The 24,172-nt window shown below is 36.8% G+C and overlaps 5 protein-coding genes across 6 annotated transcripts; 3 read left to right on the top strand and 2 right to left on the bottom strand.

Moving 5' to 3' along the window:
- The first annotated feature begins 2,542 nt into the window (after positions 1-2,542).
- On the top strand, positions 2,543-7,288 carry GAUT14 (galacturonosyltransferase 14). The gene is made up of 7 exons (XM_086665794.1): positions 2,543-2,589; positions 2,649-3,378; positions 3,722-3,777; positions 3,889-4,044; positions 4,676-5,266; positions 5,870-6,172; positions 6,402-7,288. The coding sequence occupies exons 2-7, from the start codon at positions 3,168-3,170 to the stop codon at positions 6,684-6,686; spliced, it is 1,602 nt and encodes a 533-aa protein (XP_086521920.1). The 5' UTR covers positions 2,543-2,589; positions 2,649-3,167; the 3' UTR covers positions 6,687-7,288.
- LOC147553020 (heparanase-like protein 2) lies at positions 7,114-11,644 on the bottom strand. Of its 2 annotated transcripts, XM_086665791.1 has the most exons (11): positions 11,229-11,552; positions 10,506-10,766; positions 10,336-10,372; positions 10,035-10,218; positions 9,801-9,949; positions 9,474-9,707; positions 9,055-9,244; positions 8,801-8,926; positions 8,593-8,692; positions 7,992-8,375; positions 7,114-7,906 (listed from the first exon to the last, which is right to left on the bottom strand). In XM_086665791.1, exons 2-11 carry the CDS (start codon positions 10,728-10,730, stop codon positions 7,874-7,876), a joined length of 1,662 nt encoding a protein of 553 aa, XP_086521917.1. In that variant the 5' UTR covers positions 10,731-10,766; positions 11,229-11,552; the 3' UTR covers positions 7,114-7,873. The 2 variants fall into 2 exon arrangements, with proteins under 2 accessions (XP_086521917.1, XP_086521918.1); XM_086665792.1 differs by having other exon boundaries at positions 7,903-8,375; positions 11,229-11,644.
- Positions 11,645-12,492: 848 nt separating this feature from the next.
- On the top strand, positions 12,493-16,068 carry LOC147553019 (biotin carboxyl carrier protein of acetyl-CoA carboxylase 2, chloroplastic-like). The gene is made up of 7 exons (XM_086665795.1): positions 12,493-12,996; positions 14,218-14,271; positions 14,389-14,555; positions 14,639-14,957; positions 15,218-15,289; positions 15,711-15,776; positions 15,866-16,068. The coding sequence occupies exons 1-7, from the start codon at positions 12,826-12,828 to the stop codon at positions 15,887-15,889; spliced, it is 873 nt and encodes a 290-aa protein (XP_086521921.1). The 5' UTR covers positions 12,493-12,825; the 3' UTR covers positions 15,890-16,068.
- Positions 16,069-17,628: 1,560 nt separating this feature from the next.
- LOC147553018 (large ribosomal subunit protein eL8y-like) lies at positions 17,629-20,073 on the top strand. The gene is made up of 7 exons (XM_086667604.1): positions 17,629-17,774; positions 18,028-18,075; positions 18,673-18,874; positions 19,020-19,189; positions 19,399-19,527; positions 19,618-19,710; positions 19,800-20,073. Exons 1-7 carry the CDS (start codon positions 17,772-17,774, stop codon positions 19,929-19,931), a joined length of 777 nt encoding a protein of 258 aa, XP_086523730.1. The 5' UTR covers positions 17,629-17,771; the 3' UTR covers positions 19,932-20,073.
- Positions 20,074-20,514: 441 nt separating this feature from the next.
- On the bottom strand, positions 20,515-24,064 carry LOC147553017 (heparanase-like protein 2). The gene is made up of 10 exons (XM_086669032.1): positions 23,817-24,064; positions 22,994-23,220; positions 22,846-22,882; positions 22,575-22,758; positions 22,338-22,486; positions 22,015-22,248; positions 21,651-21,840; positions 21,409-21,534; positions 21,208-21,307; positions 20,515-21,111 (listed from the first exon to the last, which is right to left on the bottom strand). Exons 2-10 carry the CDS (start codon positions 23,216-23,218, stop codon positions 20,725-20,727), a joined length of 1,632 nt encoding a protein of 543 aa, XP_086525158.1. The 5' UTR covers positions 23,219-23,220; positions 23,817-24,064; the 3' UTR covers positions 20,515-20,724.
- Between the last annotated feature and the right edge of the window lie 108 nt (positions 24,065-24,172).

The raw sequence follows: 24,172 nt of genomic DNA, 5'->3' as shown, positions 1-24,172 counted from the left end.
CAGTCTGGGACGAGTCGAACTGGACAATCCGAAACTATACTTACTCTCTCGAATTGAACAATGAAAGTGCCGCCTGCAAAATCTTTAGTGAAATTGAATTTTCTGGAATCAATTATCCCAACGGAGCGTATAAAGCCCCAAAGTGGGGAGCCTACAGAGGCACCCAACTAGCACGTTTATATTGAATTGAATTTTGAGTATATTTGAATTCTCTTTCGTACATTATGAGATTAGACTTCTAATCTTCTCCAACGTTAGGTGTTTGAAAATGATATGAGATGGTGGATTCCAAGGTGACAAAATCATTCATGGTTGAAAATGATAGAATTGTTCTAAAAGGAAAATGATAGAATAAATACATATTATTTTTTCATAATTTATTGTTGTCTTAAAGTTAAATAATACATATTAATTTTTCATAGTTTATTGTTGTCTTAAAGTTAAATAATATTTCAGCTTTAAATTTTACTCTAACGTCCATAAACTCTGAGGGGAGGGAGGGAGGGAGCAGGAGTGAGGTCGACAAAGATGATAACACAGTCTATTGGTAACCTTTAAGGGTTAAACGGCGAGTTCGTCGCGTTTGAAGGGTCAAACAAAAATTAACCATTACATTTAAGAGTTAATTCCTATATGGCCCCCTACTTTGTGACCAGCTTCCTTTATGGCCCAATTTTTTTCGTAAATTCAAATATGACCCCCTTTTTTGATGTAATTGTCCTAACTACCCTTCCTTTAAATCTTTTTTCAAAATTAAAAATAAAAATATAATTATAATTCCACCTCATTTCCTCTCCACCACACATCTCTCTCCATGTCAACTCTCTCTCTCCACATCACCTCTCTTTCCAACTCACCTCACTCTCTCTCCAACTCACCCCTCTCTCTCTCTCCAACTCACCTTCATCTTCTCCGATTGAAATCGCCAGCCGGAAATTTTTCCGGCCGGCGACTTCCCAAAAAAAAAAAAAAAATTCTCTCATCTCTCTCTCTCTCTCTAAAAATTCGGCGAAGGGGGTTTCCCTTCGCCGGAGCCGTGAACAGACCGATCTGGTCTGTTCACGGCTCCGCGCGAAGGGAAACCCCCTTCGCCGGATTTTTAGAGAGAGAGAGAGATGAGAGAAAAAAAGAAATTTTTTTTTTTTGGGAAGTCGCCGGCCGGCGACTTCAATCGGAGAAGATGAAGGTGAGTTGGAGAGAGAGAGGGGTGAGTTGGAGAGAGAGAGGTGAGTTGGAGAGAGAGAGGTGAGTTGGAAGGGTGAGTTGTAGAGAGAGGGGGTGAGGTAGAAATAACTTTTTTTAAATGTTTTAAATTTAGAATTAAGAAGGGTAGTAATGACATTTACTTGAAAATAGGGGGTCATATTTGAATTTACGAAAAAAAGAGGGTCATAAAGGAAGCTGGTCACAAAGTAGGGGGCCATATAGGAATTAACTCTACATGATCATGAAAAATTTCTTTTGTAAACTTGATCCACATCTTTCTTGATGTGTAACGAAAGAGTTATATATTTTTAGATTATGAATTTATAATGAAGTTGCACCAACAAAAATGGGGGCAATCTCTTAACAAAAAAAAAAGAAAAATGGGGGCAATTTTTCTTAAAAATTTATTACATTCATATAATATTGATACAACAAACGCACAATTACAACCTGTGATTCATCACATAAATTTTTAGTATTTTAGAAAAATGTACAACTAATTAGGCTACAAACTTAGACGGATAAATCTTTGTACTATATTAGTAGATTCTTTATCCAAATGTTCATTGCCACAAAACAAATTTTACTTTTAGAAGGTATGTGTCTAAATAGTTTACCTTAAGTGGCTCAGCTAGAACCACTCCAAAAATTCCAAAACTTCTTGGACAAATGAAGCAAAATTGGAAAAGGGCTATAAGATGTATGTGTCTAGACACATAAAGTGTAGCTTCTTTCTATTTGTAACAGTATAAAATTCTTAATAAGCTCAGACATAGAAATTGCCAAGGGATAAACTATACAAATTATTATGGTAAAAAAGACTTCTCCCAAAATGTGCTTTAAATTTCGATAATCATTTACTTTTTCACCTTGTTTTCCTAATATTCGGTACGGTCGATTCTCGCTCAGCTGCAAAATTGTGGGGATTTGTTGTATTCCTCCCCTCTGACTTTCTCTCTTTTAACAACCTTACTCTTTCTTCAAGTCTATCTCTCCCTCTTGAGACTCCAACCATTTTCATCACTCCATCTCTTAGAGAAAGAAAACCTACTGGAATGAAGTTGTTTATTCCAGAACAACACGAGCCGAATAAGTAATTTCCCATAATATAAACTCATATGACACGGTCATTTTGAAGAGAGAGAACGGTCAATATTTACTTCTTCATTTCTTGCTTCTTCATTATCTCTCTTTCTTTAATATGAAAAAAAATTCAAAATCATCAATTTGGCAATTGTTTAAAGGTGGTTTATTTATATAGAAGGACAAAATTAGAAAAAACACAAATAGATGAAATAAAAATTTATTGAGAGAATCTTTAGGTTTGGAGACCAAATAGTATGGTAGCCAAATTAACCCAAACTTAACAAAAGACTTGTGCATGTTACACTCTCAGAAAATATTCCACTTAACAAGGCCCACACCACAACAAGCCACTGCAGGTAAACAATACTGCACTGCCTCTCCAGGAAACCTTCTCTCATTAACTAGCAAACAAAACTTATTTTCTTCCTTCTCCGTTTTATAATTTCTTCAAGAAATTAGATATTTAAACAAAAAAATAAAATTAGATCGGATCGATCAAAAACTTTCTCTTTCTCTCTCTAAAATCTAAATTCTTTCCCTTATTTCTCTATATGGAAATAAGTAACAAAAAACCCATTTCAATTTCTTCATTAAGTTTTCATCTCTTATAGAAGAAGCAAGCAGCTGAAATCAGTTTTGAAAACAATCCTGTATTCAATCTCCAATGCCGTATTCAAACAAACCCAAAAATTTGATTTTGATAAATACCCAGAAACTAAAGAGATCTCATCTTCAAAACCCCCATATTTTAATCTCAATATCTTCCTTGTGGATCTGATGGTGAACCCATTTCGATTTCTAACTTGTATTGTTGTTTCTAATGAGAAAGGGGTTATTACTTCAACCCCACCGACGAAAATATTACTCCTAGGAAGATGCAGCTTCATTTCTCGCCTAGTATGAGAAGTATTACTCTGTCAAGTAAAAATGGGTTTTTTGATTTGATGAAGATCAGGATTGGAGCTCGAAATAATTCTACTCGAGCCCTTTTTTATATCATTCTTTTTCTTGCTTTCTTCTTACCTTTTGTTTTCATTCTTACTGCTCTTGTTACTCTCGAAGGTGTTAATAAGTGTTCTTCTCTTGGTAAGTTCCATTTTTTTTTGTATCCCTTTTATTATTTATTGTTCCCTCATGATTTCTTCATACTAGACTGAAATAAGATCTGGGTTGTTTTTTATTAGGTTTAGTTCAAACTTGATTTTGATTGTTTGTTTAGTTATTAGCTGTGATATTTGATTTTGGGCTTCTTTATCATGTCCTAATTTAACTTGAATTTGGGTTCTACTTGGGTTTTAACTATAACTTGATAGTCTTTTTGTGTTCTAATTTGAATTTCGTTTCCCATGATTGGTTGGTTTTAAAGTTTAGTAATTTCACTATTGGATTTGAAACTAGTTTTACATTCTGTCTTCCTTGTCTGCTTCAGATTGTCTCGGAAGGCGATTAGGACCGAGGTTTTTCATTGGGGAAGATGATTCCGTGGTATGTTCTTATTATTACCTGTACACTTCTTTGATTCTTTCTTCAAATTTTTGTTATTTCTTTGTTTGTTCTGATGAGGCTAAAGAAGATGTGTTATTGGTGGTTTTATAGAGGCTAGCTCAGGAATTTCATAAGATCCTTTACCAAGTAAGTTCTGAGGAAATCCCAAATGGACTTAAGGTGCCGGAATCATTCAGTGACCTTGTTTCTGAAATGAAGAACAACCACTATGACGCCAAGACATTTGCGATCAAGTTAAAGGCAATGGTATGCTGTTAAGTTTGGTATAGCCCATTTGATTTCTTAAAAGTAAAATTATGGTTTGTTATATAGTAGTTTAACTTGTTTCTGCTCTCTTTTCCAAGTCCTAGGCTTGTAGAAAGTGTGGCATAGGTAACCGAAAGGAGTTTCTTTTCATCTAAAACTTGAATTTTAGCATTTTCAAAGCAAAAACAGTCTTAACAGATGGGAATTTTTTGCGCATTTTAGGTTAATAAGACCCATGTGAGATTTTGGTTAGTAACCCATGTGATTGCTGAAAAGTAAAGTAATGGGGTGTGTAGGTCGTTGTTTGACTAATTTCTTAATCTTAAATCCTTAGGTTCTAGAAATTGTGCTAGAGATATGGTAGGAGGAGCTTTATGTCTAGCTGAAATACCACAACCACAAATCCTTTCTCGAAAAATAACCATTTTGAACTTATTATATTGGTTTTCTTAATGTTCCGTGATCATTTTTTGGCTCAGTACATAGACTGAATACTCTCGTACAGTCGTAACTGAAATTGTAATCAGAATTTATGAACATTTTTCAGTTTGCCTTCGAATATCTTAAAACTAGCATCCCTAAACTACCTATATATATACATATTGTTGATTAAAGAAATTCATGTACACAGATGGAGAAGTATGATAGGGAGATCAAAGAATCCAAGTTCGCAGAATTGATGAACAAACATTTTGCGGCAAGTTCCATTCCGAAAGGCATCCATTGCCTCTCTCTGCGTCTGACTGACGAATACTCATCCAATGCACATGCGCGTAGGCAGTTGCCATCCCCGGAGTTTCTTCCCCTACTTTCTGACAAATCTTACTACCATTTTGTCCTTGCTTCTGATAACATCCTAGCAGCTTCTGTGGTTGTAACTTCTGCTGTCCAATCGGCTCTAAAACCCGAGAAAATTGTGTTTCATATTATCACTGACAAGAAAACTTATGCTGGTATGCATTCGTGGTTTGCGCTGAACTCTCTCTCCCCTGCCATTGTTGAAGTCAAAGGTGTTCATCAGTTTGATTGGTTAACAAGAGAAAATGTACCCGTACTTGAAGCTGTGGAGAATTACCATGGTATAAAAAATTATTATCACGGGAACCATATTACTGGGGCGAACCTTAGTGAGACTACTCCTAGGGCATTTGCTTCCAAACTGCAGGCTAGAAGTCCAAAATACATTTCGATACTCAACCATCTACGAATATATCTCCCCGAGGTAACATCCTGTGGCTGATTTTTTTTTTCTGGAAGAAGTGAATCTTCTTTCTATCATCTATGAATTTGAACTATTGGTATTACTGGTTATCTTAGTATTGATATAAAGTTTTTTTAAATGGTTCGCATGGTATTAATAGAATACCAAGAACCTCGCCTCCGAGGACCAAACCGTGCCCAACGCTGTGGACAGCGTGTTACGACCCTACCAGAAGTAGTGGAGTTTGGCCTTCGAGTACATCTTGTATTGGTATGAAGTCTAACCTGGAATTGTTAGAAAAAAAGGTGAAAGAAAATAAATATAATAATGAAGTGAGACCATATCGTTAATGAAAGAATGGGATGAAGGAGAGTGAATTGGTCTTATTTATATCTCTAGAAGCATAAAAGGAACTAAAATTTGTGTCTTTAGCTTTTGTATTTAGAGATGAAGGTTACACATTCCTTTATTTTTGGAGTGTTATGGTCTAATCCGTTTCTTCCAAGATGTAATGTATCGTTTTTGTTGAATTTAGATATCTTTGTATATTCAATCATTTTCCTTGTGTCAAATTGGATCGTTGTCTATAACAAAATGTGCTGATCGGTATGTTGTATCTGACAGCTTTTTCCGAATCTGGACAAGGTGGTCTTTTTAGATGATGATGTTGTAATTCAGCGTGACCTATCACCCTTATGGGAGATCGATCTTGAGGGCAAGGTTAATGGAGCAGTAGAAACTTGTAAAGGGGAAGATAAATGGGTAATGTCGAAGCGGTTCAAGAATTACTTCAATTTTTCTCATCCTGTAGTAGCTAAAACTCTGAACCCTGACGAATGTGCGTGGGCTTATGGGATGAACATATTCGATCTTCAAGCATGGAGAAAAACAAGAATAAGAGACACTTATCATTCTTGGCTGAAACAGGTAAAGCTCAAATCTAAGAATAAGCAGATAAACCTTGCAACAAAAAAAAAAGCAGATGAAAGACTCAAACCTACCCACTAGGCTCTGAGTCGATCACCCGCTCTTACTTCTGCTTCTCTTGTGAATTGTGATTCGATATTTGCATTTCTCCATTTCCCCTGAATACCTATCAAGGCTCTGCTTAATTTTGTAACTCGTATATAATGAAATATTCATTCCCTCATTGCAGAATCTGAAATCGAACATGACAATGTGGAAGCTTGGCACCCTCCCTCCAGCCCTAATTGCTTTCAGGGGCCATGTTCACCCAATTGACCCATCCTGGCATTTGCTGGGTTTAGGGTATCAGGAGAAAACTAATATCGAGAGCGTGAAGGAGTCCGCAGTGATCCATTACAATGGTCAATCTAAACCGTGGTTGGCGATTGGCTTTGAGAACCTTCGGCCATTTTGGACCAAGTACGTTAATTATTCAAACGACTTCATAAGAAACTGCCATATCTTGGATTTATAGAGGATCTCAGTAAGGACGACAAAGATAAAGAAGAGATAATATGGGGAAATATATAATAGAAAGATATCGACCTATATGCGATGCACTTTCAACATGATCGAGGAGCTCCTGCATTATTGGTGCAAGGTCAGTTTCTACATGAATTCTACATTCTTTCGATCTGTAACATAGCAATCGACACTTAATTTTCTTGGAGGGAAAAGATTAGTTTCTATTTTTCATATTCTTAAAGGGTAGTCAATATTATACTGCTTCTTTGGCATTGAAACCAGCCAGTATCGAACAACACGAAAATAAGGGTTACAGTGAACTCAACACGACGACCCGTATCAGCTCGAAATCTTCATCATCGACGAAAGACATGAGGGCTGGATCATAAGGCACTCAAATATCCCTTGATATACTTTTTTAAAGAAAATTTTGCTTATTTTTCTTTCTTTTTTTTCCCCATTTTTGATTTGTAATTTGTCGGTAAGTTTTAGATACTTGTTTATGGACAATGCTTTGTTACAGGGACCCCATCTAAATATTGGGGAACTATTCTTAGGTACTTATTACATTCATGAGAATATTGGAAATGTGCAGATAATTCTCTCTTGCCATTCTTCTTCTCTCTCTCTCTCTCTCTCTCTCTCTAGCTAGCCTATAAGTGATATTTCTTGTAACCATGATAGCAAAATGTGGAAAGATAGACAAGTCTTTTTTTGCTGTTTCTGGACAAGGTCATTGGGAAAAGTCCTAGATGGGCATTACTTTTTCTTCAGAAACAATAAGAGCCGAACTATAGGTCCGGTGTAAAACTTGGGAGAATATATGTGACATGGGGATGGAACAAACTTCAAACCATGGACCAATCACATCGACACCTCAAAAAAGAAGGTAAGCTAACCAGAGAATTTTCGAGGGGATTGAAGATGTCACTTTAGCCATTGACGCAGTGGAAAACTAATAAAAGCCTTAGATCTTCGTCTAAAGACTATGTATTTTTCGGCCAATTCCTCTACATCAGTCGTGAATACTATAATTTGTTCTGAGGGGCTTGCTAACAAAATATTGTAGGACGCTTGACCGATTCATTTCTTTAACCTTCACATTTTTGACCCATAGATTGTTTGGCTCTCTGATATTATGTGAGCTAAAGGAGCAAGTTGGTCAAAAGGGCTAACTCCCATTTGAATCATAGTCTCCTACTGTTGCTGCTTATAGTACACAGAAATTTCCTGCAGGAAAACTATATATATTAACAATGTTATTGGCATTAGGTTTACAATTTTTGCAAAAAAGAGTAGAGAAAATACATCATACACAAGCTGGAGCGTCGAAGTCTGGGAAGGCAATGAAGGCAATGGAAAGAGGAGCAATGTAAACAGGAGATTTTATATCAACAAGAACCGGGTCCAACCTTGGGATGTCACCTGTCTCTGTCAGCTCTAATGGGGATTCATTAAGAAGCAAAGTTTGGCTTCGTAGGTTCCCGTTCATTGGAGTTAAATGATACTCCTCTCGCGTTACTCTTTCATCTGATGTTCTCCTTCCGACCCATGAAACCGTTTTCTTAAGAACATGAATGAAGTAACTCTCTCTTTTTCCTTGATCTCCAACATCAAGATTTAGGTTCATGTCGCTTAAAACTCTGATGTTAAAGTCGGTCTGGTTGCTTAGATTGATCATAAGTAGGGTTATGCCTTTCTGTAACAAGACAATAGTCAAGTATTAGATTGCAAGATTTAGATATTGTGGATAGCCGAGGCTCAAAACCTCGGTTGAAAACCCTAAATCTTAAAATGGGGTAACTCGAAATGTGCGAATGCACAAAATAGCAAGACATGCACATGTCTTGCCAGTGCCAAGATTTGCGCTTGTTTTTGTAAGAGATAAGAAAGAAAGAAGATAGTATTAGCCTTACTTTCCCTTTTGAGCAATGGGCATAAACACGTAAAAAGGGCGATGAATCGCTGTGAACATCTAGAACTCCTTTCCCCATGAGCCGATGCCAAAGAAGTGCACTGTAATTATAACAATCAATTCGATATGAAAAAGAATATCAAACTACAATGTCTATCGATTAGAAACTAAAATTATTCACATTTTAAGGAAAAGATGAACTTCCCAACCTGTAGTAATCGGGGTTCGGAACATATGTCGTAGTGTTGAGGAGACCATAGTTGCCACCAATCAAAGTCTGTCTGCAATATACCTTTGTTTTGTACTTGGATGCCATTCCGAGCTGATCTAAGTACCTAAATTACTTCCACAAAAAATCCGAAAACTTTAACAGAGAATTATATGAAGAGAAGAAGTTGAATGATAAGAAAATTTAAGGCGAGGGGGAAAAAGATTGAGGAGAGTACAAGTGAACCTGGCTTACCAAAAGCTGTTTATAAATGTATTTGAAACATTAATGGCACCATTGTTGTAAACTCCACCAGCTTCTCCAACCCAAGCAGCAGCCCATGGACCATGTCTTCGTATTGTTCTCTGAACATCGCTAAAAGTTCCACCTATTTGACTTAAATGAAGAGGATCCAATATTTTACTCGCGACACGGGGATCATTACCTACAAAAAGATGCCCAAAATGATCAAACAAATTATTAAATAAAGATGTTTAAGTAAGTCTGTGTGCATATAAAATCATCCATATGTCGAGCTTCTTGAAGAAAATGTACTATTTATAAGACCATTAATGTGGCTGTGGTTGTTCATGTACTTATTGTTATGGATTTTCGATATTCATTCTTTCTAAATTGCAAAAATTAAGTAGATTGGGTTATACTATATCACCCACCTGCACCTAGGTTGTAAATGTGATAAGTTATAGCATTGAGTGTGTTTGGCCCCGAAACATCAAGAAACCTAGCATACCATTGATGATCAAAGAATCCTCCCGGAGCTAAAATTGTCGGTTTTTTGTGAGAATTCTTATATAAGTCATCGATGATAGCTCTTAGGGTGATTAAATCATGACCATACTGTGTCGCACCAACTCTTGCACCAATCCCGTTTCCACTCAGCTCATTTCCTTGAGCACGAAACAAAATGTCAAGGGTGAGCAAAATAAATGCTTGTAGAGATAAGTATAGTATAGTGTTCATACTTAAAATAAGACACTTACCAAATTCCCATGAATCAATTTGGTATCCTTTGGAAATGGTGTAATTAATGAAGTCACGCGCATTAGTAGAGTTCCATGCACCTCCCCAAACACGTCTTCTGATTTTGTGTCTCCCGTAAAGAGCATTCAGACCGAAAGTCACTATTGCCCTATTACCATAATAAGTCCGAAAATTGTAAACAATTTCCTCTAGCTAGACTACATAAAAGAAGTCCGCAAGTTAAGATATCTTACCCCGTCTTATGCATTAAGTCATTCAAATCATCCCACTTCTTCATTTGTAAGCAACCCTGCGAAAATCCAAATAACCCATCGGCCGTCTTCATAAATGGCTCACATGGGTAGCTCAAATTTCCCACATCGTATATAACTTGGTCTTGCAGGGATCCTCCAATTCTTATTCTCAATTGATTAAAAGCTATTACATGATCAAAAAACCAATGCAAAATCAGCATAATTGAAATCACAACCATGAAGGAAAGTTTTTCTTCTTTCTGTCACTGTGTTAAATTCGATAACTAGAAAAGCGACAAACCTTTTATAGCCTTGGCAAGGAAAGGATGAGAGAAATCCTAAGACCATCGAGAAAACAAAAATCAATTTTCGTTATATGTTCAAATGAATGTTATTCTGTTAAAATGAGAGCAAACGAATACTTGATATCAAATTAAAAAAGAAAACGTTTTGACGTGATCAAATACTTACGAGAAATAAAACTGTGGATTCTCCCCATGGGCATTGCTTATAATCACACTTCTCTGGAGGCCACCAATCAATGGTTGCACAAATGAAGTTATCGTCGGTCTCTGCAACTTTTGTGGATCCATCAACAACAACTGTGGTATATGCAGCTTCTTGAGCGAAAACCGCAGGGACCAAGACAATAAAAAGAAAGACAGAGAGTGAAGAAACGATCGGCCGATGAACCATATTGTCTTCAAGGCTTTTGAAATTCAGTCAAAACAACTGCAATATATTATCAAGTTAAATAGGATGAAAAAAATCTATCTGATATACACAATATACCTAATCTCTACAAGTAAAGAAATGGGTCTCAAATCTAAGATTTTGAGGGTAACTCATTACTAACAAAAACTTATGTCTTCAAGCCTGATAATTGGGGGATATTAGGGAAGGAATAGATTAAAAAGAACTCTATAATGGGTTTTTCTTCCCAATATCAATAAGAACAAAATATGGGTTTGGGGATAAACAGAAAATTAGCATGATCTAGGAAAAAGATTAGCATGAACCTTTGGAGCAGATCTAGGAAGAAGATTAGCATGAAAATTTGCAAACCCCTAACTTAATCTTTATTCAGATCAAATAAAACCCACAATTGCAAAAATCTGAGTTATATTTCTGTCTTTCAAGTACCCAATTCATTCAATATAATAAGAAAACAGAACAAACCAGAAAAGAACTAACCTCAGAAAAATGGAAAATTCATCATCAATGGAGTTGGTAAGAGTACCCTAATTAAAATTGGAGATGAATGAATTCTAAAAGTTGGGTATTTTTCTAATCAAACTGGAGATGATTGATTTGTCATCTCTTTCTGTATTGGGAGTTGAAACCCTTAAGTATTTGTCTCTTTTATTTTAGTATGAGATTATAGTGAGTGTGTTTATGATATGAAATTGATAGTAAAAGCCTAGAAGGATTATTTTAATGGCTGCCTACCAAACAAGGCATAAATTATGAAGACATGATGATGGATGAGTTTCTCTCATTAGTCAATGATTGACAAGTAGAAAACTCTGTCCATTGATAATCATATATAGTGTAGGCTCTACTATACAATAAGTTATTCAACCTAAATGTCTACAAATTTTTTGAAAATTGTAGTACATCACATGTCAAAGCTTGAGTAGGGCCAAAAAGGTTAGATGGACAATTCACAAGATCAAAATTGCGAGTTTGTAACATATGAGGGGTGGAAACAGAATTAACAGGGAGCCCTTCAAGTACTTGCATCCAGATCATGGGCTCCACTGGGTAGTACTTGTGTTTTTCAAGTCAAACTCAAAATGGAGAGAGAATATGTTCAAGTGAGACGTCACCGCATGAGGCGGAAGGCTGGAGGAGGGACCAAATGGAGGGATGAATAGATTTTTAAAATTTAATTTACAGTTTGAATTGTTCGAGTCGAATTTTAGTGTGGTAGGCCTACATGACTTGGGAGTATGGGGTAAAAGTGCGTGTTCAAGTTTAGTCAGTGTTGAAATTTTTTGATGGACTCATGAATCCTTCGTAAGAAACAAAACCATGTATTCGTCGGTGTTTTATCTCTGGGTATCAAAATCTGAGACAATATTGATAATTGTTAAGCCTTATGATACAGATGGTATGAGAGTCGTTGATGACTCGTGGCCAAAGGTGGGATATTGTGATAGCACCATATAGCTTGGGTAAGTCATGGTTAAAAGTGCATGTTCAAGATTAGTAAGTGCTAAGGCGTTTCGGTAGATTCGTGGAGTTTTCGTCAAAAACAAAACCCCATGCCTTCTGAATTTTGGACGCGAGTGACAAAAACTAAGACAATGGGTTTTGATGGGTAGTGGAATTCTAGTGTTGTTTGATTTTGACTCGACTAACTTGTTTTTCAAAAATTGGTTGTGTACAAGCGATAAACAAGTTGCTTGTCATAATCCAATTTGAAGGTCTTAGATACTCGATCTCAAGGCGACCAGACATTCGAAATTTGGGGCACCACAACTAATCTAAATGGCTAATTTAGTTTGATTTTAGTCCATTTAATTCAGACGACTCAGATTCCAACTGACTCAGATTGAATCAACCAAAAGAAGGACAAAACTAACACCTCACTCACTAGGAAAACATAAGACAAGTGGAATCAAATGAGAAGAAGAAAACAAAAAGCTGATTCATTTTTTCTTCTTCGTTTCCATCGCCCATAAATAGTAATCTCCCATCCCCACATTTTGTTCTGTTTTCCCCCTCAAAATCTGGTTCTAATTGGATTATTTATTTTCTTCCGTCCTTCTTCTTCGTCAACTCATCAATGGCGTCTTTTTCTCTTTCATCATCATTAGTATATCTCAGAGGATCAACACCAACCCAACAACCACAAAACCCAAATACTATCATCTTCAATTTTTCTCCCAAATCCACCTCATTTCTCTCTGGATCTTCATCTTCTACTCTGGGTCACCCTTTTCTCTCCACATTTGAGGTATCATTATTTATCCCCCTCTCTCTTTCTCTTTAGAAATGCATGTTAATAGCAACCATGGGTATGTCTTGTGATTTTCTTTTGCATGGCTAATTAAGATAGTTTTTTATGAAGGAATTAGAAGGGGTCTTAGATGGATTTAATCCATTCAAATCCATAAACCCCTTAGGTTAGATGTTGTTAATTATTTAGTAAAAAGAAAGAGAGAAAGAGTGCAATTGGGTTAAATGAAAAAAAAAAAAAGAATCATTGATCAAGAATTATTATGAATATGAGAATACCCCATTATCATAATGGTGTGTGAAAAGATAATTCAAAACTTGTTTTTTCTTTATCTTTCAATAATAAGGAGAGGGAAAGGTCATCATACTTGGTATTGTGAGAATAGTCCCACATGGGAGAATGGGTATCTAGCAACCAAGAACCTAAGGTCTAGCCATTCTCCCATGTGGGACTATTCTCACACGCCCCCTCACGTGTGGGGTTCTTTGAGCCTAACACGTGTATTTCTTTGGGTGACGTGGAGCACGTGTGACTTTTAAGCCTATCAAGTGTGGGCCTAGCTCTGATACCATGTTAAGTTTGTGGCCATCCAACTTAAAACCAATTGGCCATGAGCGGAGAGGACCTATACTTTATATTTTTGGTTGCTAGTTACTCATTCTCCCATGCGGGACTTTTCTCACATGTATGAATACCTGTCTCGACCTCGAGACCTAAAGGGTGGAAACTAACCTGGTAACCGCTCGAGCCAAGGGTTGTTGACAATAAGGAGAAAGTTGCAAGTCATATTGAAGAATGGGTCGGAATTGGTATACGCCGCCTTGAGGCGACTCCTAACTATATCAAAGTAACCCACATTAAGGTTTAAACTTTTTCCATACATTGATCCAGGTTATGTATAGACCTAGGAAGCTCACAAAACAAATAAGAACACGAGTTAAATGATGCACTTTAATGAATTGGAATTATACGTCTCATATGAGCTATAGTATAAGAATAGAATGACAAACCCCAGATTGATGTTTCACTTATATAATGCTTTAAGTGGGCATTACTCAATAAGTGATTGTCTGGTGGTAATACAAACAGTTTAAATCATTAGGTTTTGTGCATGCTTTACTTGATGTCCTCTTGTGGCTTTGCCGAACCACTTATCTTGTAAGAGTATCTGCATTGAAGAATCTTTCGAACAATTTCATTCTTTTTCCGTTCATACAGGAGCGGACCCAGAACCGGTCAAACATTTGGAAGATTCATGCCCAACTTAATGATGTAAGCTGCAGATCATAGTATGAATAATTCCGTTATCATTTTTATTTCTAAAAAAAAATTTTGATGCTTTTAGCTTTGATTGTAACTTAATTTGTTATTTCTTCGTAAAAATCGAAGGTAGTGGAGAAATCCTCAAATTCTATCCCCACAGCCCAAAACAAGTTGGAAATCCTATCTTCCGAGGGAAAGAAAGATAATCTACAAAAGGAACCTGTTGCCCGAAAAGCAGCTTCGGATCCATCAACCGTCTCAGCATTTATGGATCAAGTTTCAGACCTTGTCAAGTAAGCAAAAAAACACCATTGACAATTTTTTCAGATCCTGTTTTCCCTTTTTCTTCTGAATTAATATTACTTTCTTCGAACAGGCTTGTGGATTCAAGAGACATTGTCGAACTGCAGCTGAAGCAGCTTGATTGTGAGATTATTATAAGGAAAAAAGAAGCTTTGCCTCAACCCTCAGTTGCTGCTCCTGTTATGATGCAAGCCCCTTCTCAGCCGATATACTCATCCCAAGTGCCTCAAGCTCCAGCACCTGCTCCAGCCTCAGCTAATCCTACTTCAGCTCCAGTTTTGGCCTTGCCACCAGCTCCTGTGAAGAGCAAATCATCCCACCCACCTCTGAAGTGCCCTATGGCCGGTACCTTTTATAGGTCACCTGGTCCTGGCGAACCACCATTTGTGAAGGCAAATACCTTGTCTCCTTGCACGTATTGTGTATCACTTCACAGCCCGTGGCATCCATTGCCAGTGCCCTAACAGACCGAGTTTAACGGGACAAAAGCTAAAAATATAAGCTCTGTGTCAGCCAGTTTGTGGCGTGGCGGGTTGGTATGACACGACCAAAAATGGGAGTGTCGGGCCGTTCCGGGTCGGCATGTCCCATTGCCCACCACTAGACTTGAATATGTTTCTTATGTTAATTGTATGTGGCGATTTTTCTGCAGGTTGGAGATAAGGTCCAGAAAGGCCAAGTGGTTTGCATTATTGAGGCCATGAAGCTAATGAACGAGATCGAAGTAAGTATCTAATTGTCATTGCATATCTAATAAATTCAAATGCAGATAACTATTATTCTCTGATGAATATGCTATATAAAATTGTCCAAAGTCTAATCCCCTTTTATTTCTCAAACTAAAGGAGACATAGTCTGGAACACTTGTGCATATATCTATCTCTGTCGAGAGTTACATTTTCCTTGGGACATCAGAATGAAAAGTGTAGTCTCCACGGAAAAATTGCATTAACATGAACTTTGGTGTTCAAGTTCTACTAGTAATCATGTTTTCGATGAGAACTCAACTACGATAGTCGTCAAGATCAGTCAGTCCAGTAGAGAAATGTTGTCAAACTAGGAGCTAACTCTTCCTATGCCATACTTTGATTTAGAATCCGACTTAAGTTACATGTCTTTTTTTTTCGCTCTTTTTCTCTTGACAGTCGGATCAGTCAGGAACTGTTGTTGAGGTACTTGCTGAGGATGGGAAGCCTGTTAGCGTGGACACGGTACTTTCTTTTTCTTCTTTACATTTTCCTCTCTCCGGACTTCCCTTCCTATAGCCTTATTTCCATTTTTGTGGTTTTCATTTTTGCAGCCTCTATTTGTCATTGCGCCGTGAAGTCAGAAATTCGTAGACGAAAACATGAAATCATATTTTGGGTACTAGTTTTGACAGTATTGAATTTGTTTAGCTATGTTTGTTTAAAATCTGAATTATATTAAAAAGATGTCGGTAGAGGCTAAACTAAAGTCTCTATTCCTTTCATATACATATCTATATATACTCATTTTACCGAATAGCTTGCTCAATTGCTAAGTTTGCAAATGTTTATATGAGGTATTAACTAGTTGATTAAATATAAGAAGGCTTTTTTGGTCGATTCGTTTAAAAGGTTAAGATCATATGTTTATTGAGATGAGTTCGAGAATAAACTATATGTATATTTATAGCCTAGGAAATATATATTCCCATTGTATATTCGTATTGCATAATGAATATGGACTGATGCAACAATCCTTAGTTCCAATTTTAATGTATCAAATGTCAAAATTCGTGTTTAAACCCAGTCTTTACTAGGCATAAGATTTCTTCTTCGATGTCTGTTCGTTATTGGGATGTCCGAGAGGAGAGGGGACATTATGAAAGATGATTTTTATTGCTCCAAAAAGTGGGTCAACCACAACACCAGCTGACCACAACCGATGTAGCCGTCCTAGAATGGTCAAACATCTCTCTCTCAATATGCTTGACCAATCTGAACCGACTCGCAGATCTTCATGTTGAAGTAGGCCTACTACTTTGCATTGTTTCCGGAGTTGGAGAAAGCAAAAAAGGGGTGAAATGTCAAGTCCTCCCATTCTATCCTCATGGCATTTGGACCAAATCAGCAGTTGGTCACCAGTTAGGGGTCACGACAGAACCAACCCATTTTTTCCTCACATCTTTCTCTCTCTCTCTTCTCCATCACCACCACCACATCTTCCAGTTGGTCATTACAAACCATTGATACATCATGAAGATGTGATAAACATGATAACCGCCTAAGTTAAATCGATAATGAAAAAGGCATAAAATCCAACAACATGAAACAGGCCTAAAATCCGACAAACTTATTGCATTATTTATACGTTTAATAACACAAATTCAATAACCATGAATTCTATCTCTTCTGAGCATGAATCTGGGAACTCCTGAGTTTTGGAGTTTATGTCAACACTATCAAGCACTTGGACAACCAAGTGTTTGACACCTACAAAATTGTTATATACACCTAATTGACCTACCAACCACTTCGGATTTGTAATTAGCATCCTGAGCAATCCTTGAATTGCTATTCGCACCCCGTATGGATTTGTAATTAGCATCGTGAGCAATCCTTGAATTTTTTTCATCTTCTTCCATTTTCATTTTGATTTTCTTTTTCATAATTTTCATCAAAAACCTTACATTTCTTTGTATTATTTTGATGGGTATCATCTATAGTTCGTTGATCGAATAAAGAGACTGAAAACCGGGTTCAAGAGACCTTTGTTATTTCTTATTACACAAGGGTTTTAAAAATCTTACTTTTTAAGAATTTTGCTTGAAAAGTGTCTGTGATTGATTTTAAGTTGATTTCGAGTGATTTGTATGTGGAACTTGGTTCCCTCAAATTTGAAAATTTTAGTGTTCTCGGACTCGGACTCGGACTCGGACTCGAACCAATCTGAGACCCTACAGTCCGAGGCTTCTCGGACTGGTTTGAGTCCGTGAGCATGCTTCTCCTTTTTTCGGACTCACAAGTTCGAAAAAAGAGCGCCCATGAATGTGGGAAGTCAAACAAGATAGACTAGAGAGTGAATCCATTTCTGAGGCGCTAATAATAACTTTAAAAGGCGCTTTTAGCCGCTCCCTTCTTTTGGTGCTCATAAGTCATAACACTTCAAACCCTAAATTTAGGGTTTCATCTTAAAAACAAAGCGACTCCTCCTCCTTCAGCTTCACCACCAGCAGCGAAGCAATGGTACTCTCTCTCTCTCTCTAAGTATAATGTCTTTCTTCTTTGTCTCTCTACCTCAATCCACCAAGATGGACTCTTGATTAGAGGATCGAGTTTCTTATATTCTACTCGGATTCGACTAGAATCTCAGTTCTAGGGTTTTCAGATTGAGGATTTAACATTTCCATGGAAGATTTTAGTATCTTCTTCAGTTTCATTTATTTTAGGGGTTTCACCTGTTATTCCCTCATATCTTATTGTTTAATCCTTTTGATAGGCTCCCAAAAGAGGCGTGAAGGCTCCAGCACCCGCCAAGAAGAAGACTGTAAGTTTCTTCTCCATTTTGGTCTGAACAAAATAGTCAATCAAATCATTTATGTATTTGCTTAAATTGCCTTTGTTTCTACTATAAACATGCCCTTTGTTATTGCCTTTTGTTGTGTTAAAGGTAATCTAAGTAGTCATTTCATTTAGGGTTTTGAAGTGTTAGATCATTCTACAAATGTTTTACAGAAAGTGGAAAAATTCAATCTTTTTACGTTTTGTTTTCGAATAGCTTTAGTTGATGAATCATTGCACTGTGTTCTTGAGATGTTAATCTACTTCTGTTGGATAATCTTATCTCATTGCCTTATAAAATGGTTAAAAATGAGCACTTTGAATCTTGGAGGATGAAATTATGTGTTTAGAAAAATTGTATGTAGTAAATAGAGAGGTTTATTGATTTTTATTTTCCCCTCTGTGATATTGGCAATAAACATTATCAAGTTTAGGTTAGGAATTATAGTATGTGTTTTTTAGGGCAAACAATGTCACCAAGGATATGTTGTGAATCCTTCGTTGATAATTATTTTACTACTACGGATTATTTTGTCTTCCGCTCTCCAAAACTCATCCTCAAATGGATTTTATTATTTTACAGGACAAGGTTGTAAATCCATTGTTCGAGAAGCGACCAAAGCAATTTGGAATTGGTGGGGCTTTGCCACCAAAGAAGGATCTCCATAGGTTTGTCAAATGGCCGAAGGTTGTTCGCATTCAGAGGCAGAGGAGGATTTTGAAGCAACGGTTGAAGGTTCCACCTGCTTTGAATCAGTTCACCAAAACTCTGGATAAGAACCTTGGTATGCATATCTTGTTGTATCTTGTTTGTTCTGTTAACTTCACCTATGTGTAGTTATTGATATAATGCAGGAACTTATGACGATTTTTGTAGTACTAGATCTTTTTGATATGCTTGTTTTAATTTGTCCAACATTTTTTGTGCAGCAACCAATCTATTTAAGATGCTACTCAAGTACAGACCAGAGGACAAGGCTGCTAAGAAGGAAAGACTTCTGAAAAGAGCACAGGCTGAGTCCGAGGGAAAGACAGTTGAGTCGAAGAAGCCCATTGTTGTCAAATATGGACTTAATCACATTACCTACCTCATTGAGCAGGTACTTTTCTTTTGGTTATCATTTTCATATATATCCTGATACTTGCCGGAACAATTTTTGGATGCTCTTTGTTACAGAATATTAAAACTTTTAACTTATTTTTTCTTTTAAAAAATGGTTTCTTAGTTTTATCTTAATGGTACTGGTGCTATTTATCATTGTTGTTACTGTCATTTGAGGTTGAATATTGTTTTCTTTGATCAATGTAGAACAAGGCCCAATTGGTAGTGATTGCTCATGATGTTGATCCAATTGAGCTTGTTGTCTGGCTTCCTGCTTTGTGCCGAAAAATGGAGATCCCTTACGCAATTGTGAAGGGCAAGGCTCGTCTTGGAGCGGTTTGTTTCTTTTTCATTTCCAAACATGACCATTTTACAGAATCTTTAATTGATTGACCCCTAACAAATGGTTTCTTCCCTCCATAATAGATTGTCCACAAGAAAACAGCCTCAGCTTTGTGCTTAACATCAGTGAAGAACGAAGACAAGATGGAGTTCAGCAAGGTTGTGGAAGCAATCAAGGTAATGAAATTGATATTTTTCTCGATGATTTAAGATTAGATGGCTAAACAACATCGTGCTTTGCTCTAAACATTTGTTATTGTTTATAGGCGAACTTCAATGACAAGTTTGACGAGCACAGGAAGAAGTGGGGAGGTGGTATTATGGGATCGAAATCTCAAGCCAAGACCAAAGCCAAGGACAGGGTTCTAGCAAAAGAAGCAGCACAAAGGTTGACCTGAGCGAAGAGGGGATTTTTGTTATACCATCTCCAGTTTTTTTGGTTGTTTTTGACTATTTTTCTTTTCTGCGTGTTAGTTTAATGTTAACCGAATTATGTATTGGTTTTCGTCATTAAAGAATTGGACCTTGGTCTATTTTAAATTACGTCAGTTGATCTTCAAATATTCAGCTTCAAATTGCGCCATTTATACGCTAAATATGTTACTTCTTTTGTAATTTTTAGAGAAGTGAGTCTTTTCTGTACATACAAACCTCATGTGACAACTCTCTCATGTCAGACACTGTTTCTAGAAAGATGATGAAAAATGTTTCAGAGACGAAAGAAAGACTCAGAGAATAGAAGCAGCGCCCCATATGATGTGCACATAAAAGGTGGAACAGTCAAAGCCAAATGGTTTCAAGAACGACGAATGCGACCAGTTTCTCAAACATCAAAGACAAATCCTACCGGATTCATGAACGACCAGTTTCACAAACGTCAACGAACGACAAATGTGACAACTTATTCCTATGACTTCAAAATTTGGTGGATCTAATATCATTGGAATCACTAAAACAGAAGAAAAAACTTTTAATCTTATATTGATCAAGTACAATTGAATGTTATATATGTATATACTAGTGTTTAACAGTGTATAATATGTACATTGTTCTTAGCAAATGAACTTGTATGTAAATCTACTTTCTACAACATGTATATACAGCTAGGTATAGCATGAGCTTACACTCTGCTATATAACAAATGAAGACTTGGTATAAAAAAAGAGGCAAAACTTAAAGTAGAAGATAAAATCACACACAAGCGGGAGCGTCGAACTCTGGGAAAGCAATGAAAGCCATGGACAAAGGAGCAATGTATACCGGAGATTTTATATCGACAAGAATCGGATTCAACTTTGGAATATCTCCTGTCTCTGTTAGCTCTAACGGAGACTCGTTTAGAAGCATAGTTCGACTTCTCAAGTTCCCATTCAGTGGAGTTAAATGGTACTCCTCTCTTGTTACTCTTTCGTCTGATGTTCTCCTTCCAACCCATGAAACCGCTTTCTTAAGAACACGAGTAAACGAACTTTCTTTTCTCCCCTGGTCTCCCAGATCCATGAGGTGCAAGTTGCTTAGAACTCTCGTGCTAAAGCCTGCCCGAGTACTTAGATTGATCATAAGTAGGGTAATTCCTTTCTGTAACGTGACAGCAATCGAATAAAAAACAGATGAGACTTGTGGTTATCGGAATAATAGGTGAAGGTTAAGAAAACAAGATAACTTGAGCCTTACTTTTCCTTTAGAACAATGGGCATAAACTCGTAAAAAGGGTGATGCGTCGCTTTGAACATCTAGAACTTTTTTCCCCATGAGCCGACTCCAAAGAAGTGCACTATCATAAGTAACAAATCCGATATAAAGAAAGGGTATTAGACTAACATGTTTTAAGGACATGAAAACAGAATTCCTATGAAAAGGATGGGGTATTCTAACCTGTAATAGTCAGGGTTGGGAACGAATGAGGTAGTGTCGAGGAGACCATAGTTTCCACCAATCAAAGACTGTCGACAGTATACTGTTGTTTTGTACTTCGACGACATTCCAAGTTGATCTAAGTACCTAATAACATATTCAAATATTCGAAAATTTTATTACACTTTACCTAGAGAGGAAAATCGATCATAAACAAGAACGATATGTAAACTCAAGGGAAAGACGAAGTCAAGCACACATACCAAAAGCTGTTTACAAATGTATTTGATATATCACGGCCGCCACTATTGTAGGCTCCACCCGCTTCTCCAACCCAAGCTGCAGCCCACGGACCGTGTCTTTGTATTGTTTCCTTTACATTGTTAAAAGTTCCAGCTATCCCACTTAAAACACCGGGATCCAGTATATTATCAAAGACACGAGGATCACTACCTGAAAGAAACAGTGATATTTGAATTAGCTCAAAGCCTCAAAATGGTCCTATAAATCGTACAAAATACTACATTTTACACGAAACATTATCATTCACAAATGTGGCTTATAGTTGTTCATGTACTTTTTGTTATCTATCAACATTATATATAAGCTAAAGGCTCTATTACTAACCTGGACCAAGATTGTAAATATGATGAGTTATAGCATCGAGTACGTTTGGCCCTGAGACTTCGAGAAACTTAGCAAACCATTCTCGATCAAAGAACCCCCCCGGTGCTAAAATCAATGGTTTCCGGTGGGAATTATTGTATAAGTCATCTATTATAGCTTTAAGGTTGATTAAATCAAGGCCGTACTCTGTCGCACCAACGCTTGCACCAATCCCTTTTCCACTCAGCTCATTTCCTTGAACAAGAAAAACAATATATTAGAGACGAGTAAAATGCTTCTATAGAGAAATATTACCGGTCGTAGTTAAAAATTTGATACTTTACCTAGTTCCCACGAATCGATTTGATATCCTTTTGAAATGGTGTAGTTCATGAAGTCACGCGCATTAGTAGTGTCCCATGGACCTTCCCAAACACCTCGTCTGGTTTCACGCCTCCCATTAAGAGCATTTAAACCGAACGTTACTATCGCCCTACAACCATAAGAATCAAATATCAATTTGTATGATCACTCCCTTTTATATACCGACGAAAGGGAAGTATAAACCGAGAAACAATTACCCCGTCTTATTGAGGAAGTCATTGAGATCATCCCATCTACTCATTTGTAAACACCCCATTGAAAATCCCAACAACTCATTTTCGATCTTTTTGAATGGAAGACATGGTGAGTTTATATTTCCAACTTCATATATCACTTTGTCTTGCAGAGTTCCTCCGATTCTTATTCTCAAATGATTGAAAGCTACATATTGGGCAGAAAGTTGAAAACAAATCAGTACTAAGAATATAATATTCTTAAGATCGACAATATATAGTTAAGACAACAAACCTTTGATAGCTTTGGAAAGGAGAGGATGAGATAAGTCCTACGAAAAAGAAAACAAGATATCAGTCTTTCTTTCCCTTCATGTTATTCGATCTTAACTGAGCGAATTCAATATGGAAATGCAAAAAGAAGAACATGATTGAAGCGTTACCAGAGTTAAAACTGTGGAGTTTCCCCATGGGCATTGCTTATAATCACACTTTTCTGGAGGCCACCAATCAATGGTTGCACAAATGAAATTATTATCTGTCTCTGCAATCTCTATAGCTCCTTTAACAACAACTGTTGCATGGGAAGTTCTTCCAGCAAAAACAGCAGGGATAAAGACAACAAAGAAAACCAACGAGACTAGAGAAACCCTCGTTCGATCAAACATATCTGTTTCAAGGCCAATGAAATAGTCAAGTTATAGACAAACCAGCAAATAAAACTACTTTACTAAAAATGAAGCTAGTGTAACGCCCAAAGCCTTAACAGTTATCGATATTTTTTTTCTCGGTTTTGAGACCCAGACCCAAGTACAACAGGTACAGAGCCATGTTCTACACCTTGAAGAACCTGTATCCTAGGCGCTTTTGACACCCAGACCTAAGTCCGACAGGTACAGGGCCATGTTCAAAACCTGGAAGAACCTATAGCCCAGGCTCCAGACGATCTCCCAAGCGATGTGGGACTATTACAGTAAGTACTTAAAGGAGGCCGATTTCGTTGAAAATTAAATGTTTGAAAAGAATACTAAACTACCCAAACCTATATATTCATGTCATTGAATCAAGTATTGCAAATTGGGAGGAGGCATAGGGTAGGTGATAATGAACAAGTTGGATCTCTATAAAAGGAATTTTTTCTTGCCAACAAACTTGGAACTTTGGTTTTGGGTTTAGAAACAAATACTAGAAGAACAAATCAAATGAAAGTACTTAATAACAACATCCGAAATCGAACACAAAATTAAAGGAAGAACGAAAACTCACCTTAAATGGGTTGGTAAATACTACAACTTTCTAAATCTTGAGATGAATCAATTTCAAATTTCTGGGTCTTCTTTTCTCTCTCTTGAAGCCCTTTGGCTTGTATTCTAAAGGAAGAAATGGGTTTTCAATTTGATTTCAAAACAATGAATTTTACAACATTTGTGTGCAAAAATTCATGAGTAGCTCCAGTTTGTTTGTTTATTTGAAAACAGAACAATGGAGTTCTGTTTGTTATGTGAATCTCACTTATAAAGGAGTCGTTGCAAAAGTCCTGTTAATGATTTTTGAGTTTTTCTAATTTGATCCTTTATTATAATGTGGATTAGATATTGACCCCTAAATCTTATTTGATTGTT

The sequence above is a fragment of the Eschscholzia californica genome, unplaced genomic scaffold (genome assembly GCF_041429995.1).
Source record: "Eschscholzia californica isolate CP2 unplaced genomic scaffold, dmEscCali1.0.p SCAF_3, whole genome shotgun sequence".
Lineage (NCBI taxonomy): Eukaryota > Viridiplantae > Streptophyta > Magnoliopsida > Ranunculales > Papaveraceae > Eschscholzia > Eschscholzia californica.
This window is presented reverse-complemented; position numbering and strand designations above follow the sequence as displayed.

Bases quoted from the DNA above. Each gene is read 5' to 3' on its own strand.
- GAUT14 (XM_086665794.1), top strand. From the start codon at position 3,168: ATGCAGCTTCATTTCTCGCCTAGTATGAGAAGTATTACTCTGTCAAGT. The intron at 3,379-3,721 runs GTAAGTTCCATT...TGTCTGCTTCAG, and splicing joins TAATAAGTGTTCTTCTCTTG to ATTGTCTCGGAAGGCGATTA. The intron at 3,778-3,888 runs GTATGTTCTTAT...GTGGTTTTATAG, and splicing joins TTGGGGAAGATGATTCCGTG to AGGCTAGCTCAGGAATTTCA.
- LOC147553020 (XM_086665791.1), bottom strand. From the start codon at position 10,730: ATGGTTCATCGGCCGATCGTTTCTTCACTCTCTGTCTTTCTTTTTATT. The intron at 10,373-10,505 runs GTAAGTATTTGA...CGATGGTCTTAG, and splicing joins AATCCACAGTTTTATTTCTC to GATTTCTCTCATCCTTTCCT. The intron at 8,376-8,592 runs GTAAGGCTAATA...GTCTTGTTACAG, and splicing joins CCCATTGCTCAAAAGGGAAA to AAAGGCATAACCCTACTTAT.
- LOC147553019 (XM_086665795.1), top strand. From the start codon at position 12,826: ATGGCGTCTTTTTCTCTTTCATCATCATTAGTATATCTCAGAGGATCA. The intron at 15,290-15,710 runs GTAAGTATCTAA...TTCTCTTGACAG, and splicing joins AGCTAATGAACGAGATCGAA to TCGGATCAGTCAGGAACTGT. The intron at 15,777-15,865 runs GTACTTTCTTTT...TCATTTTTGCAG, and splicing joins AGCCTGTTAGCGTGGACACG to CCTCTATTTGTCATTGCGCC.
- LOC147553018 (XM_086667604.1), top strand. The intron at 18,076-18,672 runs GTAAGTTTCTTC...ATTATTTTACAG, and splicing joins CACCCGCCAAGAAGAAGACT to GACAAGGTTGTAAATCCATT. The intron at 19,711-19,799 runs GTAATGAAATTG...TATTGTTTATAG, and splicing joins AGGTTGTGGAAGCAATCAAG to GCGAACTTCAATGACAAGTT.
- LOC147553017 (XM_086669032.1), bottom strand. From the start codon at position 23,218: ATGTTTGATCGAACGAGGGTTTCTCTAGTCTCGTTGGTTTTCTTTGTT. The intron at 21,535-21,650 runs GTATGTGTGCTT...ATATGTTATTAG, and splicing joins ACATTTGTAAACAGCTTTTG to GTACTTAGATCAACTTGGAA. The intron at 21,308-21,408 runs GTTAGAATACCC...TACTTATGATAG, and splicing joins CCCAACCCTGACTATTACAG to TGCACTTCTTTGGAGTCGGC.